The sequence below is a fragment of the Malurus melanocephalus genome, unplaced genomic scaffold (genome assembly GCF_030028575.1).
Source record: "Malurus melanocephalus ecotype Western Australia unplaced genomic scaffold, MMel_1.1 scaffold_193, whole genome shotgun sequence".
Lineage (NCBI taxonomy): Eukaryota > Metazoa > Chordata > Aves > Passeriformes > Maluridae > Malurus > Malurus melanocephalus.
The window spans coordinates 327,716-343,928 of NW_026623425.1; the positions used below are offsets into that span (position 1 = coordinate 327,716).

Below are 16,213 nucleotides of genomic sequence, written 5' to 3' on the forward strand. Positions count from 1 at the left end.
TGACTTTGCTCTTCTTCAGGTGCTTTAACTTTGTATTTACCCAGCTTTCCCCTGAGGGGAGGACTCAGTGAGGTCCTGAGCACATTTCAGACCTGGCTCCAAGGAAACAGGAGGCTTTCCAAGAACTAATTCTGGCCGTTTCTGTGAGAATCCTTGTCAGCACATTCTTTGCTGTGATGGAATAGTGAATAAAGCTGGGTATTTTTGGTAACAGCGGCACACCACACCTYTGTGGAGCCTGTCCCATGGGGATGGGCGCGCTCGGAGACTCGGGAATTGCACACCTAGTGTGTGTTTGTGCTTTGGTTATGGGGAAGGGTTTGTGCTGACAGGCTGGGACAGAAGCTCTTGGGAATGATCTCTTACTGTTTCACCAGGAAAAATCCTCAGTCTCTCGCCCACTTCGGTTATTAACTGATGAGCTGGAAGCCAGAGCGTGAAACCTGACTGAGGGCGTCATCTCCTTAAGTTTGGCCTCCTCTGRAGGCATCCAAAGGAAAGCTYCTGTRTRTTAAACTCATCCAAGRTCCCTGCTCCTGTGTGTTAAACTCAYCCAGGATCCTTGTTCCTATGTGTTAAACCTTTCCAAGATCCTCGTTCCTGTGTGTTCAACTCATCCAAGTGCTCTTCCACTGTTTGGAGAGCCAGGTGAGCCAGCCTTGGTATCCCTCTTGCAAAGCTGCATTGCTGCAGGCCTCAAATAGGAATATTTGTGATCCTGGAGCGTTTGAAATTCATCGTTGCATGGGCCCAATTAAATAAATAAGGTTGGATTCAGAGTGTGGAATGGGAGGAATCTCCAGCACAGTTCTTGATGTCTTTGAGAAGGGCCTGTTACCCACACTGTGCCTTTGTCCTAGCAGAGCCTTGGGGCTCCCCACAGATGGAGTTCCCCCATCCTGACCTCTCAGTGCTGTACCATCTTGAAAATGCCCCTTATGAGCATCCCAAAAATTGATTTTGGCYGTTGCACCTTAATTCAGACCGTCCCAGTTCAGACTGTGTCACTCTTTGCTTGCAGCATGCCATGAGCTCTGCGTTGCCTTGAAAAAGATTAGAATGGTCAGTAAATGCTTTGCACAAGGATGTGGCTGCTTAATTTTTACCGATTTCTGGTGTTACCTCTGCAAAGCCAACCTCTGTATGTGACACAGGGAGCAGCAGCTGGAAACCTCCCGATGTAGAGGAGGAAGAACCAACCACCCAGCATTTCTGCACATTGTGCTCTGGACTTCCCAAATTGGATTGAATGATTTGATTGAAAAGATTGTCAGCACTATGCAAATGAGAGGGAGAAGTGAAAGTGCATCTCGTGCAAGTAATTCCTATGTAGATAATTTGCCATAAAAATTTATACTGCAGTCCTTAAAACCTTCAGAGATTTATTCTGTCTAGGGAAAGGTGATTTATATGGTATTAAAACACTTTTTATGTTCCAGTCCTTTAGATTTAATGTTTATTGCCTATAAAAATGAAATCTTCCTGTGGATATTTAAAAGTTTTGGTACTGTGTGAAATATATATTCAGCTTAGAATCTGAAATGCTTTAGAGATGCAGTAAATAAGTGATGGAGTGTTACCTCAGGTTCACCAGCCTCGGCAGGCCAGCCTTACTCCAGGGCTGAATCCATTATGTAGGTGGCATTCTGCTTACCTTAGACATATGGTAAAGGAGAGCATGTCATGACAGAAGTAATGTGTAATTTTGTCATTCTCTTTTGGCTGAGTTTTTAGGGAGCTTTGTGTATTTGGGTTTTTTTTTTTTTTTTTAACTGATGTGTGTAGTCAGTATTAAAATGCTGCAGCAGTTTTATTCCTTACCCACAAAGGGCTRGATGAAAGCACAAGATGAGGGCACGCTGCAGGAGTGTCAGAAGAAGGAAAGGCATTGTGCATCATTTCTCTAAATATCCTCTGCTTGTGGCAATGGGGGAGCAAGCAGGGCTGCTGCAGTCCCTGTGAATAGATGGGCAAGGTGGAGTCTGAGTTTATTTCTCATYTAATTATTGGTGATTTTTGCTATCCCTGTGGTTGTTTGGGTAGAGACGCAGAAGAAACTTCTTTGAAAGCACAATTTGTACCCTCTCYCCTTTTATCATGGACAGTTTTCTAGAGTATACTCTGTCTAGAGCTGTATCAAGCACAAAGCATGAAGGATGGAGCAGCAGAGCAAGTGAGCTCCACACAAAAATAGGAAAGCATGTGTAGGTGGTTGTTTTGCCTTGTAGCTTCTGCAGTGGTGGTGCCCTGAAGAAGGAGCTGAGGTAACACTGAGGTAGTGAGCTTTGCTGTTTCCCAAACATTTCCCAGCATTTCAGGGTCCATCCCACAGCAAAACATGTGCCAGTGTCCTGCTGAGCGCTGAGGGAGATCGAGGAAAGGCTGGCGAGCCCTTTGGGGATTTTCCCTGTGCAGCTGCACGTGGAGCACAAAGGTTGAAGATGGATTTAGGGTCACGTAACTCGTACACCCAGAGATGTTGAGTGGAGCAGCACTGAGGGCTCCCCAGCAGTGCTCCATCCAACAGCAGCCACCAAGCCCTTCCCAAATGGCTGGATTCTGGCAGCAATCTGGCATTCCTGTGGGTGCCTGGCCCGATTCCCCTGCAGCCCCAAGTCTGGTCCCCRGCGTTCTCACACCTCTGCCTCCTCCCCATGTGGGAAGGGATGGGATGCAAACTGGGATGTCGCAAGGCCAGGCAGCCAAGGGGATGGCAGCAGTTCAAGAGGAACTCTGGTGAAACTTCCCAGGGCTGTAACTGTCTGTGCCCTGGCACGGGAGAGCCCAGGAAGCRTTGGAGTCGCAGTAAAAGTCAGGGATGTAAATGCAGCACTTGACGCTGCATGTTCAGCAAAGGTGTTTTGTTTGGAGTTTAGAGGCGAAGCCAAGGAGGTGTCCTCAGGTCTGAATGGGTAAAGCAGTCTCAGAATGGGACAGACAGCAAAACGTGTCAAGGAAATATCAGAATAAAAACTTTATTTAAAAAATACACAAATAAACAATGTCCCAACAAAAACTAACACACCTCTCCTCTCCATTTTTATTCTGGTCTGCAAAAGAACTTTGGAAAGCTGGGATCATATTCTGAATGTCTTTTTCCTGGGTGTTGTGAAAGAAGTGCTTATAGGGTTGAGAAATATGATTTAGCTAAACTTAAGTGAAAAACAATAGCTGGAAAAATCCTCAGGCATTAGCAGGTGGTTGTTGTTGTTGGTTCCCTCCTTGTCCAGGTTTCCATCTCTCACATGAGGTGACTGCTGCATTCCAGGCTTTCTCCTCCCCTGRTGCTGCTTCTGTGGGTCCAGAGGATTTTCTGCAAGGTGTTCTYAGTGATCTGCCTTGGATCCTGTCTATAATGCAAAAATCAAACTCTCATATTCTTTGTATACTGAAATCTGAAAAGCATTACGACGTTTGAGGCTCTTTGGGATGCTGCTGTTGGAGCAGATGTCTACAGATGTCTTYACGTAGGAAAAATGCTTGTTTTATTTAGATTATCCTTTGTACTTATCACCCAGATACACTGCCAAAACCCAGCTCTGGTGGTCTGATAATTCCATGTGTTTGCAGAGTTTCATATTTGTTCACTTGCTGCTTCTGCAATAAGCTTAGTAGCTACATGTACGCCCAGAAATGAGTTTTCTTTTAAATATGTAGATATTCTTTAGCTGCATCTTTTTTTCTTCTTTTCCTAATCATGAAGGATCTGTGCTGAGCAAGAAAGAAAATCAGTTTCAAAGTGAAACYTCTTGTTTGATAGAATGTATAGCATGTTGTGTCATCTCAAAAAAAGGCATTTTTGGATCAGTTTCATATTGTCAGGCCTGGGGCTTTGTGGTGTTCCATGGGTTTTCTCTGCAGAAGTGTTTGCTGGCATTTGGGTGAGGGTGTCCAACCTCTTGTCTGTATGTTTGAAAGCTCAAATTTGGCTTCTCTTCAAGAGTGTCTGGATAAAGGATGGATATACTAGAGACAGTGAATCTGAGAGAGTAGCTCAGGGGTAAACCAGCTCTTTTTGGTTTTTTGTGGTTTGCTGGAAAAGCATGTGGGGATGGAGCATGGCGACAAAAAAACCTGCAGTTTGCTGCTCTAGATCACAAAATGTTGAATGTTTTCACACAAAATTGTGATTCTGATTAAATACATTATACAGATAGGGAATTATCCATGAGGACCTGRCTTTTGTTCCTGAAGGACTCAGATAATCCCRGAATCATAGAACAATTTGGGTTGGAAGGGACCTTRGAGATCATCTGATTGGTTTCAGCCTCAGCAAAAGAGAGAGGGGAGTTATTTCCATTTGATCAGAAAGTGGTGCTCTTTATTTCAGTTTTCATGCAGGAGAGAGATGTGAGTGTTTATATATATGGACTGAAAATCCCTGTATGATAGAGTGTCTGGCAGAGACACAAACAGAAATGAATTCTTGGTAACAAGGCCACTTTTGTCCCTGGTACATCACCTACCTCCCCAAATTGTCGGGAAGCAAAAATTACTGTATTGTAGATAACTGTATTTGTAGTTTCTTTCTGAGCACGGGGAGGGAATGAAGTAATCTGTTCCATCAGCTTGTAAAACTGAGCTAATTAACAGACAATCAGCCCTGATTGAGACAGCTGCATTCTTTACTGCGGGATTGTAAACACAGAGTCTTCACAGAATTGTTTTTACTGCCCTAAAGTGCAAGAAATTGAAATTGTATTTGATAGCCAAAATTAAGGACTTTTTAGTGCCAGTGTATCATAGCAAGGTTGACAGTGCCACTGCAGCTAAATCTGTTGTTTTCATTCTGGGGTGATTTGTTACAGGGAATAGTGGAGGAATTCTGTAAATTATCACCAAAGATGTTTTTTTTGTTTGTTTAAAAAGTGTTTTAGCTGTCCTGTCTGCCTTAGTTGTGATCATGGAACTGGTAAATATTGGCTGTCCATGGCTTGGTGCTCATCCTGGGAGGCATCTGCTGATCAGAAATGCCMGATCTGCAGTGTTTAAAAAGTATTTTATGAATGCCTTTCTTAATACATCACTCCTGGAAGGTCTTTAAATAATTCCTGATGTACARTTTAGGGTATGCTATTAGAAATGTTGGTTTAAAAACAGTCAGTCCATGTTAAAAATAAAGAAAATAGCCCTTGTGGCTCTGAACCAGCACCATTATTAGCATGTTGGTTTTTGTTAAATGCAGTTCTGGCTGCTGTCAGCTCCAATCCGGCCTCCTTGTGACTGTACATCAGCTAATTTTACTTCATGAGTCAATTCTGCTATTTTCCTTTTCATGTCACAGAAAATGAGCTTAACTAAGTACTGCAATATGTTGTTGGGAAACACCTCGAAAAGGCATTCTGCATTCCACCGCCTCTGCCTCTCGATTTCAGTGCGGTGTGAAGTGGGGTTGGTATTTATTTATGCTGGACTGTAATCATCCAGATCAAACATAAAAACATGTAAAGCAATCTCTGAAAGCCTTCAAAATCTGCTCTTCTCTTTAATTGTCTGAAATATGTCATGCTTGCTGTTGGTTTAAACCCCAGGTATACATTTCTCATCGTGTGCTGTCATGCCAGACTGAGTCACTGTTTGGGATTTAGATCAGAAAGGATACTGAGATGCCTAAATGGGACTTTTTAGTAGTAGGAAAAGCCTAAATAAAGAAATTGTTGCTTTCTTGTTTCCTATTTATATCTATAATTTTTTAGAAAACATCCACCAATTGCATTCACAAGCAACTTCTCAAAAAAACCCAAAAAAACAAAAAGCTGTGTTTTTCCCATCATGGGAAACTGCCTAAACCTTACAGCAATGCCCAGAAAGTCAACAAACTCAGACCAAGRGAGGAAGCATGTTAGTCAGGAGTCAAGGACCGTTCCCTGGAAACCCTCTGCCAAATACTCTTCCTGCTCAAATTGTTTATCAGGCAGCAATTTCATTTGCCAGTAATTTTCTTCTGATCTTGTTTTTGTTGCTGCTGATTTCTTAAYGCCAGTTCCCCATCCAGCTTCCTCCATGCCCACTGCTCTGTGGAGCTGGGGAGCAGCTCTTCCACAGGGAGCAAAGGCCACCAATGAAGGAGAAAATCAGAATTTTCTGTGCCTGGATCAGCGGTAAAAGGGGAGGTGGAACTGGGCCTGCAAGAAGGGGGCCACTGGACGGTGTTTCCATTATGTATTTTATAGGTTTTCTTTAGTACACGTTCACGTGGTTAAGGATTTTAGACTTACACCAACAAAAAATTCCAAGTTATGCCTAGCCCCATTTTTCCAAACCATATTTGTCACGGTAGGATAGTTTATTCACCCATTATCCCATTTCTGCAATGCCCAAAAACATGAGAAGGGAGCAAAACATGAGGTGATTAGTTCAAGTCCATGGTAATTTTTTCCCATCCCTTAAGGAATTACTTTTGAAATGTGGTTTTAAGAGTATTTTTAGGTTGCTTTTTCAGTGTGTATTTATACTTTTGTTGGTAAATATTTTATATCCCAATGTTAGGAAACAGCTGAAGTAGCTTTGAGATTGGAAATTGCATTAGGAGACTGAAGGATTATTGAGTGGTGGGTGGGATGGACTCAGGGTGGMCATGGGTCTGTCTGTAATGGCTAACCTTGTAAAAAAAATTAAATTATTAACACATTTCATCAAAGGAAAATAATGAATTTTTGTTCTAGAAGAAGTGCAGTTAGGAGCTGGGTGAAGTTGTCTAAAAGCTGAGCAACGAGTTCATTTTCATTTAGAATAAAAATAAAAAAGCCTGAGTATTTTTTTTTTCAAACAGCAAGTTCCCAGAACTCACGCTGAAACAAGCCTGTGTATATATATATTATTGATTTATTGGTCACAACCTGTACAGCAAGTTATAAATCCTGCTCTGGGTTACAGGACTTAGAGTCTGGTCATGCTTCATTTACCAGCACAGCCTAGGCTGGGAAGGGGAGTAACTTAATCCTTTAAATGATGGAACAGAGCTTAGTTAAAGAGCTGAACTTTCTGATATTTAAACCACTCTTTAAGACCACGTTTTACTTTGATCTGTGGTCAAAAGAATTATTTAATATAGCTCATGGATCTGATCTTCTTTGGAAGTGAGACATCAGCTGAAGGTGTTATTACAAAACGGCAGCATGATCCCCTTCCACACAAGCACGGGGCTCCAAACAAATGGCAGGAATAGTGCATTCAGTAATTTGTAATTATTCATCAGTTAATCGTCTTTTATTTTGTAAGATTTTCCAATTTAAGAACCAATTTTTTTTTTAAATTGTCTCCCAAAAATGTGTTTTACTGATTATGGATGCTGTACATCTCCTAGCTGGAACCTCGTCGTTTGCTGGGATCAGGAACGTGGTGAAGCTGTTGGTTTTCCCTTCTCCGTCCCCYRTCTCCTRTGTGGGGAGGGCTGAGGAGGGGACRGGGGACACAGAGGGGTTGGGAAGGGCAGCGTGGCCCTGATGGGATGGTCATGCCATGATYTCCACACTGTGGATTTGATGTTCTCTGTGGCCACGTCCCCCATGGGGTCAGTGGCTGCTGTGCTGTGGCAGAGCTTTGGGCAGCGTGGCCACGGGCCTTGTGCTTTGGGCAGCTTTTGATCAGCCACCGAGAGAAGAGGTCAAGCAGCTGGACTTTCCACAGCCTAGGCRAGAGCAGGGCAAGCGGCAGTGGGTTTCCTTTGGTTTCCCAAATTTMTTTTATTTGGCAGCAGAAGATGCAGTTCGGATCCCCACCACCCTGCAGCTGCCCTGAAAGTCACAAACACCAAGCTGAGGCATTTTTTTGTTCCTTTCGCAGTGATTACCCAGAGTGTTCATGACAAAATTCATTTTATCTGTGGGAAGCAGCACGGGGCAGTTGAGCAGGAGGTCCCAGGGTTGTGTTGGGATTTTACTCCATGTCCAGTGGATGCTGGAGGTTGCTCCAAGCCAGAGCAGCACTCGCTGCTTCCCTCTGTCCCCTCACCCTATCCATCTGAAATCCTGCTGCAGGAGCCTCTCTGCAGCAACACTTCCATCAGCTCATTACTTTTCAGTTGGAGCTGTTGAAGGAGCCAGGTTGAACTTTTGATTTTAAATGGAAGAGTGTGAAAACAGTGCTGTGGGAAGTGGGGGAGGCTGCAGCAGCTCCGGGCGGGGTGGGAGCCGAAACCTGGGGATGTGCTGTGCTCACAAAATCAGGGGAGCCCCCTCCTCAGCAAACACTCACTTTTTAGGAAATTTATGGCCTTTCGAAGTGTGATGAAGTGCAGTGCAGAATCAAGCAGAATGTTAATAACGTGGAGTGGGTTTGCTGACGGTTTCTGTGTCGGGTTTGGAGCCCAAAGTGTGGGGCTTGGGGTGAGGTGATGGAAGGGGGTGGTTTCCCACTGTGCAGTTGCTGGGGAGAGCAGCCTGGGAGAAGGCTGGGCAAGGGGCAAGCTGGGAGGTGCAGAGAGCAGGGACCCCAGAGCTGCTGGGGTCTGGTCAAAGCCACCCTCCAGCTGGATTTCTGCTCGCCCAATGYTCAGGGTGAATGGTGCTGCTGTAAGGATGGGGGTGATGGTGGAGCTGGTGGGACCAAAGGGATGAGTGACAGTCTGAGGAACATGAGGAGAGAAGCTTTGGGGTGAGGATTGAGGGWGCTGGGAAGGGAGCCTGAGCCTCATTTCTGGAGAGAGTCAGAGCACATCACCCATGTGGTGCCACTGTCAGCAGCCCCAGTGTGCTCTGACCCACAGTGACACAGCCCAGTGCTGCTCCTGGGGCCTGGGTCTCGCACTCATTCTGCACCTCGGTTTGACTGGGGTGGGAGGAGGGAGTAAATAATGCCAGAAGAAGAAAAACTACCTTTTGAAACAAAGAAAAACAAATTGGCCATGTCTCATTATTTTTCTGAGTGAGAGAAAAAGCTTGTTCAGTCCAGACCTTTGGCGTTAAGGTCTTTATAGCTCTGAACAGTCTCCAGTTCTTCACATTTTCTAGGAAATTTTGAATTCAAGGTGCAGAAGAAAAGACAGGAATAATCATCTTGGCTGTGGTGCTGCCAGGCTGTTCCCCTCGCAGTGCATTTGCTGGTGGTGTTGATATTTCTGTGGCTGCTTTCTGCTGATAGTGGCTCCTTTTGAAAAGCCAGTGCTCCCTCTCCCCTCCTRCAATGTGCTTTGATATGCTTTGCCCACATTTGTGCCACTGGCTGGTGGTATTATGAGCTGACAAAGCCACACCACACTTTTTTTCACATTTTGCTTTGTTTTTTTTCTTAGTGGCCTGCTAATTATGGTAATTTTATTGATGATTCCATTGGCACCTCTGTTCTTGCTCTCTTTGTTCTGTGCAGTGGCCACCACACACGTTGACTCCCTGTCCCAAAGGCATGGTGTAGAGCCCCAAATTTGTTCCAGCTAAAGCTTGTTTAAAAACTTACTTGGAGTCAGATTACTTCAGTATGCGGAAATAAAATGTGTTTATTGAAATTTTCTAGCTAATTCTGCCTATGAAAGGTACTCTCATCAGTTTGCCAAGTGGCAAAACACTTCTTAAGGAATCTGTTTTAATGTTTGTGGGGTTTTAATATTTTTTTTCTCTAGGAATGTAAAATTCTGGTCTTTCTTGTTGGTTCAGCAGTCACTGTTGAGTTGTATGATAGGATGGTGGTCCTTGAGATGTTGAGCTTGTGTTGAACTCTCTGGTCTCTCCTTTTGCTTGTGACAGAAAGGGGCTTTAAAAAAGCCGAGGATTCTGATGATGTTTTATCTTCCTAAGCACTTTAGAGCTGGGGYTGGCCTTTTACAGTCAAAACAGACATTAATAAAAATTCCCAGTGTCAGCTCTGTGGTTTCTCCCCCAGCCATAATCTAGAGCTTTATCRGGTGAACACGCCTCTGGTTTTCCAGAGGAACACACCAAGCTTGCAAAGCAGTTTATAATTTCTGAAATATTTCTGAATTATTTACGTAATCAGTACGCTGGCTTCTGGACAGGTGAAAGTGATGGGGATTTGAGATTGAAGGGTGGGTTGTCTCAGGGATCAGGCAGGGAAATATAAAATTTCCCCAAGACAAGTGGGCTGTGCGTGTGTAGAGTTCTGCCAGACACCTCTACACCAGGGGCATCCTGGCACTGGGAAATTTTCCTTTCATAGGAAATTAAAAATTGCCAAAAAGCCACATTGAGAGCTTTGAYAGATCTGACAAATGCAGTCCTGGGAGAGGATTGAAACAGAAATGAGACTTCTGAAAACTCCTTTCAGTAGCAGATTATTAGCAGAGTGGGGAACTGATGGAACTGATGATAAAGGGAAATACCTTAAATATACAGAAACAGGATTTTGGGGGAAATGGTTAGTGCTGGATTTACTGGTAGAAAATTCCCAACCTACATGAAGCTGTGGTTTATCTGTCCTTGYAATAAGTAAAATGAGGTTGATGGTGAATCGCAGAATCACTAAGGYTRGAAAAGACTCTGAAATCATCRAGTCCTACCTGTGGCTGATCTCCACCTCGTCAACTAAACCAGAGCACTGAGTGCCAYATYCAGGTGTTTCTTGAACCYTTCCAGGGATGGGGACTCCACCACCTCCCTGGACAGCCCATTCCAATTCCACTTTTTCTCTGAAGAAATTCTTCCTGGYGTCCTGTTAATCTCTGCAGCCACACTGAAGGCTTTCAAAGGCACAGCCTAGGCTTTGCATCCATGTCTAGAAGTCCACCAGGAAATACTCAGTTTGTCCTAAAATCGTGATGCGTGTTTCTTGCTCCAGTGTGGAACTTTGTGGTAAACACAGCAGGGATTAAACATTTTAATATGGGAGAATTACAAAAGTTCAGGATACAGTTATGTCACAGTATTATGGATGATTATTACAGGTTTTTATAAGTTGTTCCATGTAAGCCATKGAAATACTGGTTTGAAGCAGAAACTGAGGACTCATTATGGAGCACTTTGRGGGGAATTGGGATGCTGAAGTGAGGCGGTTCCTTTGGTTGTGAAATGCCCATGGCAGGGCAGTAGCTGTTGGAAGTGGGTGAGGGAACAAAGGCTTCATAAATATCCGAGAAAACCGTTTTTTTTTCTGGAATCTTTTTCCAAAGCAAGTAATTTTTAGGACTCACCTTTGAGAGCAGCCAGCCAGCAGCTCCCAAGTCTCAGGCACGGAGGGGCTGACTGGAATCTTCTTATTATGGGAAGSGAAGGGACTTGTTGTGCAGAACTGGTCAGTGGTGCAGACCTGCTGCTTGGGTGATTATCAAGGAATGAATCTGCTGGGCAAAKCCGTGCCAGCCCTAAAGGAAAACAATCTTGAAACTCACCTGCAGGGAGCCTGGAGTTTCGTAATTACTTGGGATCAACCTTATAGCAGGCTGTGCCAAGAAGGGGGATTCCACAGCCCCCTCACTCCAGCTGTGTTTTGCCACCTCCCTGGTGTGATGGTGCCACTCCTTGTGGGCACAGAGTGCCCTGAACAGGGAGATTGTTCCATGCAGCAGGAATCAGGAGGGAAAGGATGGGATATTTTCAGCAGGCTGGCTCTGCTCTGCTGGATCCCATGCAGCCGTGTCACCACAGGACGGGTAGTACGAACAGGGGGTCTGGAAGGACCTGARTTAAAAAAACACAAATTCACTTCAAGGTGGTTTTTGTTGCAGTGGATTGACCCTCCTTGTTTTAGATTTTTTTTTATTTCTATGCTGCCTGAAAGAAAGCTTTTAATGTTTGTTTTCTGGGGACTGCTTCTAATGACTCCCACACATTGGAGCACAAGACTTTCTTGTCTCCTCTCCTCCCACTGCCTCCCTCCCACCCCCAGTAAATTTGTTRAAATTGGTCAAAGTAGAAACCCTGGAGAGAGTTCTTTAGTTCTCTCTGAACTGTGCCTGCCCTAAATCGATGGGATTTGGGGCAGGGGGAGGGATCAAGGTCTTGCTTGTTCTCTCTCAAGATGTGCTCCAAGCACTGACTCCCTTTCTGCAGGGGTGATTGAACGGTGGCTATTTTGGGCCAGAAAGTTCATTAGTCAGTGTTGGATCAGTGGAACTAAAGCTTCCAGCCTTTGAATCCCTTCCACAGCCAGGTCACTGCTGCAACACCTTTGAGCCCTGGGTTTTGTTTGCTTTTCATTGGAGCCYTTTTGATTTCAAAGGTGTGGAGGATGATACTGAGACATGGCCTCCTGTTTTTGACTCTSCAACACACTTCCCTCAGAACAGAATTACATCTTTTCACTTGTTATCTGCTTAGAGAGTGATTGCATGGGAAGGTGTTTACCTCGGAGTGTTACACAGTACTCAGAAATATTGAAGTTACTGCTGTTGGCTCCTTAAAATGTGCTGGCTCGCAGAAATAATGCACTGGCCACATTGAAATTTTTACTTTTTTAAATTGGGCTATCTAAAGAGATTAAATCACAAAAGTATGAAAAATCTGCCATTAGTGCTTGTGAGTTGTAATGCTGTATCTATTATTAGGTGTAAATTAATGAAACTTGCATTGTACATGGTTCAAATCCAGTAAGGAAAGAGAAGATTAGCGATTTTCCAAACAGTTTTGATTTGGGTCTTATTAACTGTGACATGGCTTGAAGATTTAATATCTTATGGTGTGTCAGACGATGGGGTTGGATACCTGCTGTTCCTCAGCTGGAATCACATCTTACACTCTCAGCACAAGCTCTGGAGCTTGTGGGCTCCAGCCCCCAGAATCAGACAGCTCTGAGCAGGGCTGTGCTGGCGCTTCTCCTTGGCAACAGGAGGAAATGTTTGGTGGGGAGCAATAATCAGCCCTGTCCCAGAASGAATTCAGAAAGCAGTGAAAAGGCGCCCGGTGTGAGAGTGCCGTGGCACCAGGATCAGTCAAGCAGCGAGGGTGAGAAAGTTCTGTGTCATTGCTGCCTGACTCTTCTCTTCATCGTAGCAAAAAATACAGAATATTATTTATTTTTTAATCAGTTCTTTTTCTTTCTGGTCTCTAAACTCGGGGAAGCACAGGTCTTTTTAAAGTCTTGCATCTCCATTGGTTCCTCGCTAGTGCTCGATGTGGGAAACCAAAGCTCTTGGTTCTTTGCTCGACTGAAATTCCCTCTCACTTCATGATTTGTGTTTTCTTTGCTTGGCTCTAAATGTGTGCTTCCTTTTTAAATATAGTTTTCCAAGTTTCTGGCCGTACCAGATTGTTTATATTTTTTAAAAGCCTTCTGCTTAGCCGTTATATTGCTCTTTATAGTTCTGCTTAACCACATTGGTTTCTGTTGCTCTTTTTTCTTGCATAAACTTAGCTGGGATGAATTTCAAATGTGGTTTATCCAACTGTTAAGTATTTCCCACTTTTCTGCAATAGATTTCACATATGTTACAGAATTCCAAACCAAGATCTGGTGGACATATTGCCCTGTTTCTTCACTCCAAGTCAGCTATAGAAGGATTTTTAAGCATTTCAGTGACAATATTTAGGTCACTGGCTGCTGCATGCTTCTTGGCTTCAAATCCATTTGTCATATCGAGCTGGTTTCCAAGGATTAGGATAACTSTGGTCCATATATTTATATATATATWYAWAAAAGGATCTTAATTTTATKYTAATAAACCTAAAGGGGGAAAAATACTGGTCCTCTTGAGTTGGAAATTGCAGAAGGTTTTTTATTTTCCCTCCAGAGGTCAAACTGAAGTTGTATAAAACACCCATCCATCCATCCATCCATCCATCCATCCATCCATCCATCCATCCATCCATCCATCCATCCATCCATCCATCCAGGATCTACCCAAACAAAAACGTATCTAAAATGAAGAATTAGGCTTTTTCAGAGTATTCAGACAGGATTATCTGTATCAAGTATCAAGGCAGCAAGTTGACCACCTCTTTGGGATCTGCTAATAGACCTCACAGGAGCTCCCAGGCTTGTGCTTGTGGTCCCTCACAGGTGGTTGAGTTATGAACCAGTTCCAGAGGTCTGGGAGGTTTTCTGGTGGAGAATAGTTGGAGTTTTGCAGGCGTTGGCAGAGGGATGAGCTGAAGGTACTCTTGCTCTACCATGTTGTTTTCCCTTTTCATGAACTTTTCTCACAACCAGGCTTTTCTTTTGTTCTCACTTCCATGAACTTCTTTCTCACAACCAGGCTTTTCTTTTGTTCTCACTTTCATGAACTTCTTTCTCACAGCCAGGCTTTTCTCTTTTTGAGTTAATAATGGGGGAAAAACAGTGCCAAATCCCTTTTAGGAGTTCTTGGTTCTTCGAGTGACCTGGGGAATGATGACTGCAGTTGAATGGAGGGGTTTGCCTGTATTTTTTCACGTTACATGGAAATACTACAGCAGAGGCTCAGACTGGCACTGGAGATTGAATTTTGTTGGTTTATGCACTGATGAGTGACCCATTCAGTCTGTTATGGTGAAATTTGGAAGCAGAGCACTGAGAGCAGGAGCTGGGATGGGGATACCACAGTGGGAGAAAACTGGGAAACAGCAGAGCCTCTGCTTCAGCRGGGTAGAAACTGTTGGAAGATGCTCTGGCATTCATCAGGTGCTTAAAAAAGGATGTGTTTTGGAGAGGAAATGGAGATACCTGCTAATAACAGATTCCAATAATAGGAAAAGATAATTTTGTATTCAAATAAGGCATGACTTAAATGGAAAAGAGCATTGCAGTGGCAGTRTGGAATTATATAGAGTGTGTTGTAGGAAACTGAGAGTGACTGAAGCATAACCAGTCTGTGCTCAGATAGAAGGTTGACCAATACTGCAATTAATATATATATATATTTTTAAAGAATAATTCAAAAAAGGGAAAATCAGTATCTTTAAAAAACAGGCAGGTGAAAATCTTCCTGGTTTGAATACATCCAGTATCTGTGATCTTCAATGGATTTGGGAATTTTTTAGGACACTGTATTGTGTGCCACTGCTGCTGTCCTTTGGAATGCTGGGGTGGAGCCATGAATACTTTTGAGGAAAATGGTGATGTTTTGGTTGGAAGATGGAATCAAAAAGTTTGTAGAACTTCATTTGCTGTTATTGAGGAAGTCAGATCTGTGGTATCCTGGTGCTTTGTTCTGTGCTGCTCCACAGCCCATCCATCTCAATATTCCCAGTAGCATGATGTACATGCAAGCCTTTTTTTTTCCTTTTCTTTCTGTGACAAACAGATCTCTGACTGTATTTCCTTTTTTTTTGTTGTTGTCTTTTTCTTGACAGAGAGAGCTCGATACCACAGCAACAATATTGGCGAACCGGCAAGATGAAAGTGAGCAGTCCAGGAAAAAACTTATTGAGCAAAGTCGTGAGTTCAAGAAAAACACTCCAGAGGTAAGGAGAAAATTCTCTCACKGTGGTAGATGGTTTTAGGCATGTGGAAGTGATGATTTCTTCTCAAAGGTTTATTTCTGTCATTTTTTTGTATGTATTGCCAGGTCCTTGTCTAAACCAGCTTATCTCTGATGTTTTTCTCATCAGGCAGCTTTTGCATTCTGTAAATTCTGAAATATTGATTGATGTTTTTAGAGGAAGCATCAACAGCGGCCTTCAAATGGACTCGCTCTAAATTATATAATAACACAAAACCTGGAGAATTGCAAAAAAAAAATCCTTCACCAATCCAAACTCTCCAAGCACTTGGMTGCAGAAAGTGACATTTTGCTGCCTAAATAAATCTATATCAAGGGCGTAACTTCAAAGATGCTCATTTTTCCATCAAAAATCAAATTAAGTTTCGCTGTTGATTCCACTGGAAACACMACAAGGTCAGGGCTGAGCTGAACTCTCATCCTGGGAGGATGAACACAGAGCAGGTGTGGGGTGAAACTTGCAGGGAGCAATGGAAAAACTCATGGGATTCATGRGGAGCAGGAAGTGATGTTGAACCAGTGCCCTAAGGAGGCTTTGTGGGGCAGAAATTAATTCTTTTTTTTAAAAAAATACAGTTTTGGCACTGCAGCTTTGAAGGAACAGGATTTTTTTAAAGGAGTAAAAGAATTTGAAGAGTGAGTTCAGGAGCTGTGAAAGGGTGAATTGTCTCCCTTTGGAACTGGGAAGAGAAGGAGAGAAAGACTATGGAGRGTACAGAAAATTGTGCAGAATCCAGAAAACTGATGGAATTCTGAGGCCACATTTTAAATTTTTTTGCTAGAAGCTTAAGTTTTAGCTTCTTTAGTTTATAATATTATTTATTATTATTATTTAGCTTCTTTTAGTTTTAGTTTTAGCTTCTTTGCTAAAACTTTAAGTTCATACCACAAAACCTGTTTCCTGCTGCC

The 16,213-nt window shown here is 43.2% G+C and overlaps 1 protein-coding gene across 7 annotated transcripts in view; it reads left to right on the forward strand.

The window, feature by feature from the left end:
• The window catches only part of CUX1 (cut like homeobox 1), a 269,606-nt gene that overhangs the window by 33,930 nt on the left and 219,463 nt on the right, over positions 1-16,213 (forward strand). For all 7 annotated transcript variants that reach the window (XM_057373313.1, XM_057373315.1, XM_057373314.1 and 4 more), the window contains exon 2: positions 15,156-15,266. In XM_057373313.1, coding sequence (XP_057229296.1) covers positions 15,156-15,266 — 111 coding nt within the window. The remainder of the gene's footprint in view (positions 1-15,155; positions 15,267-16,213) is intronic.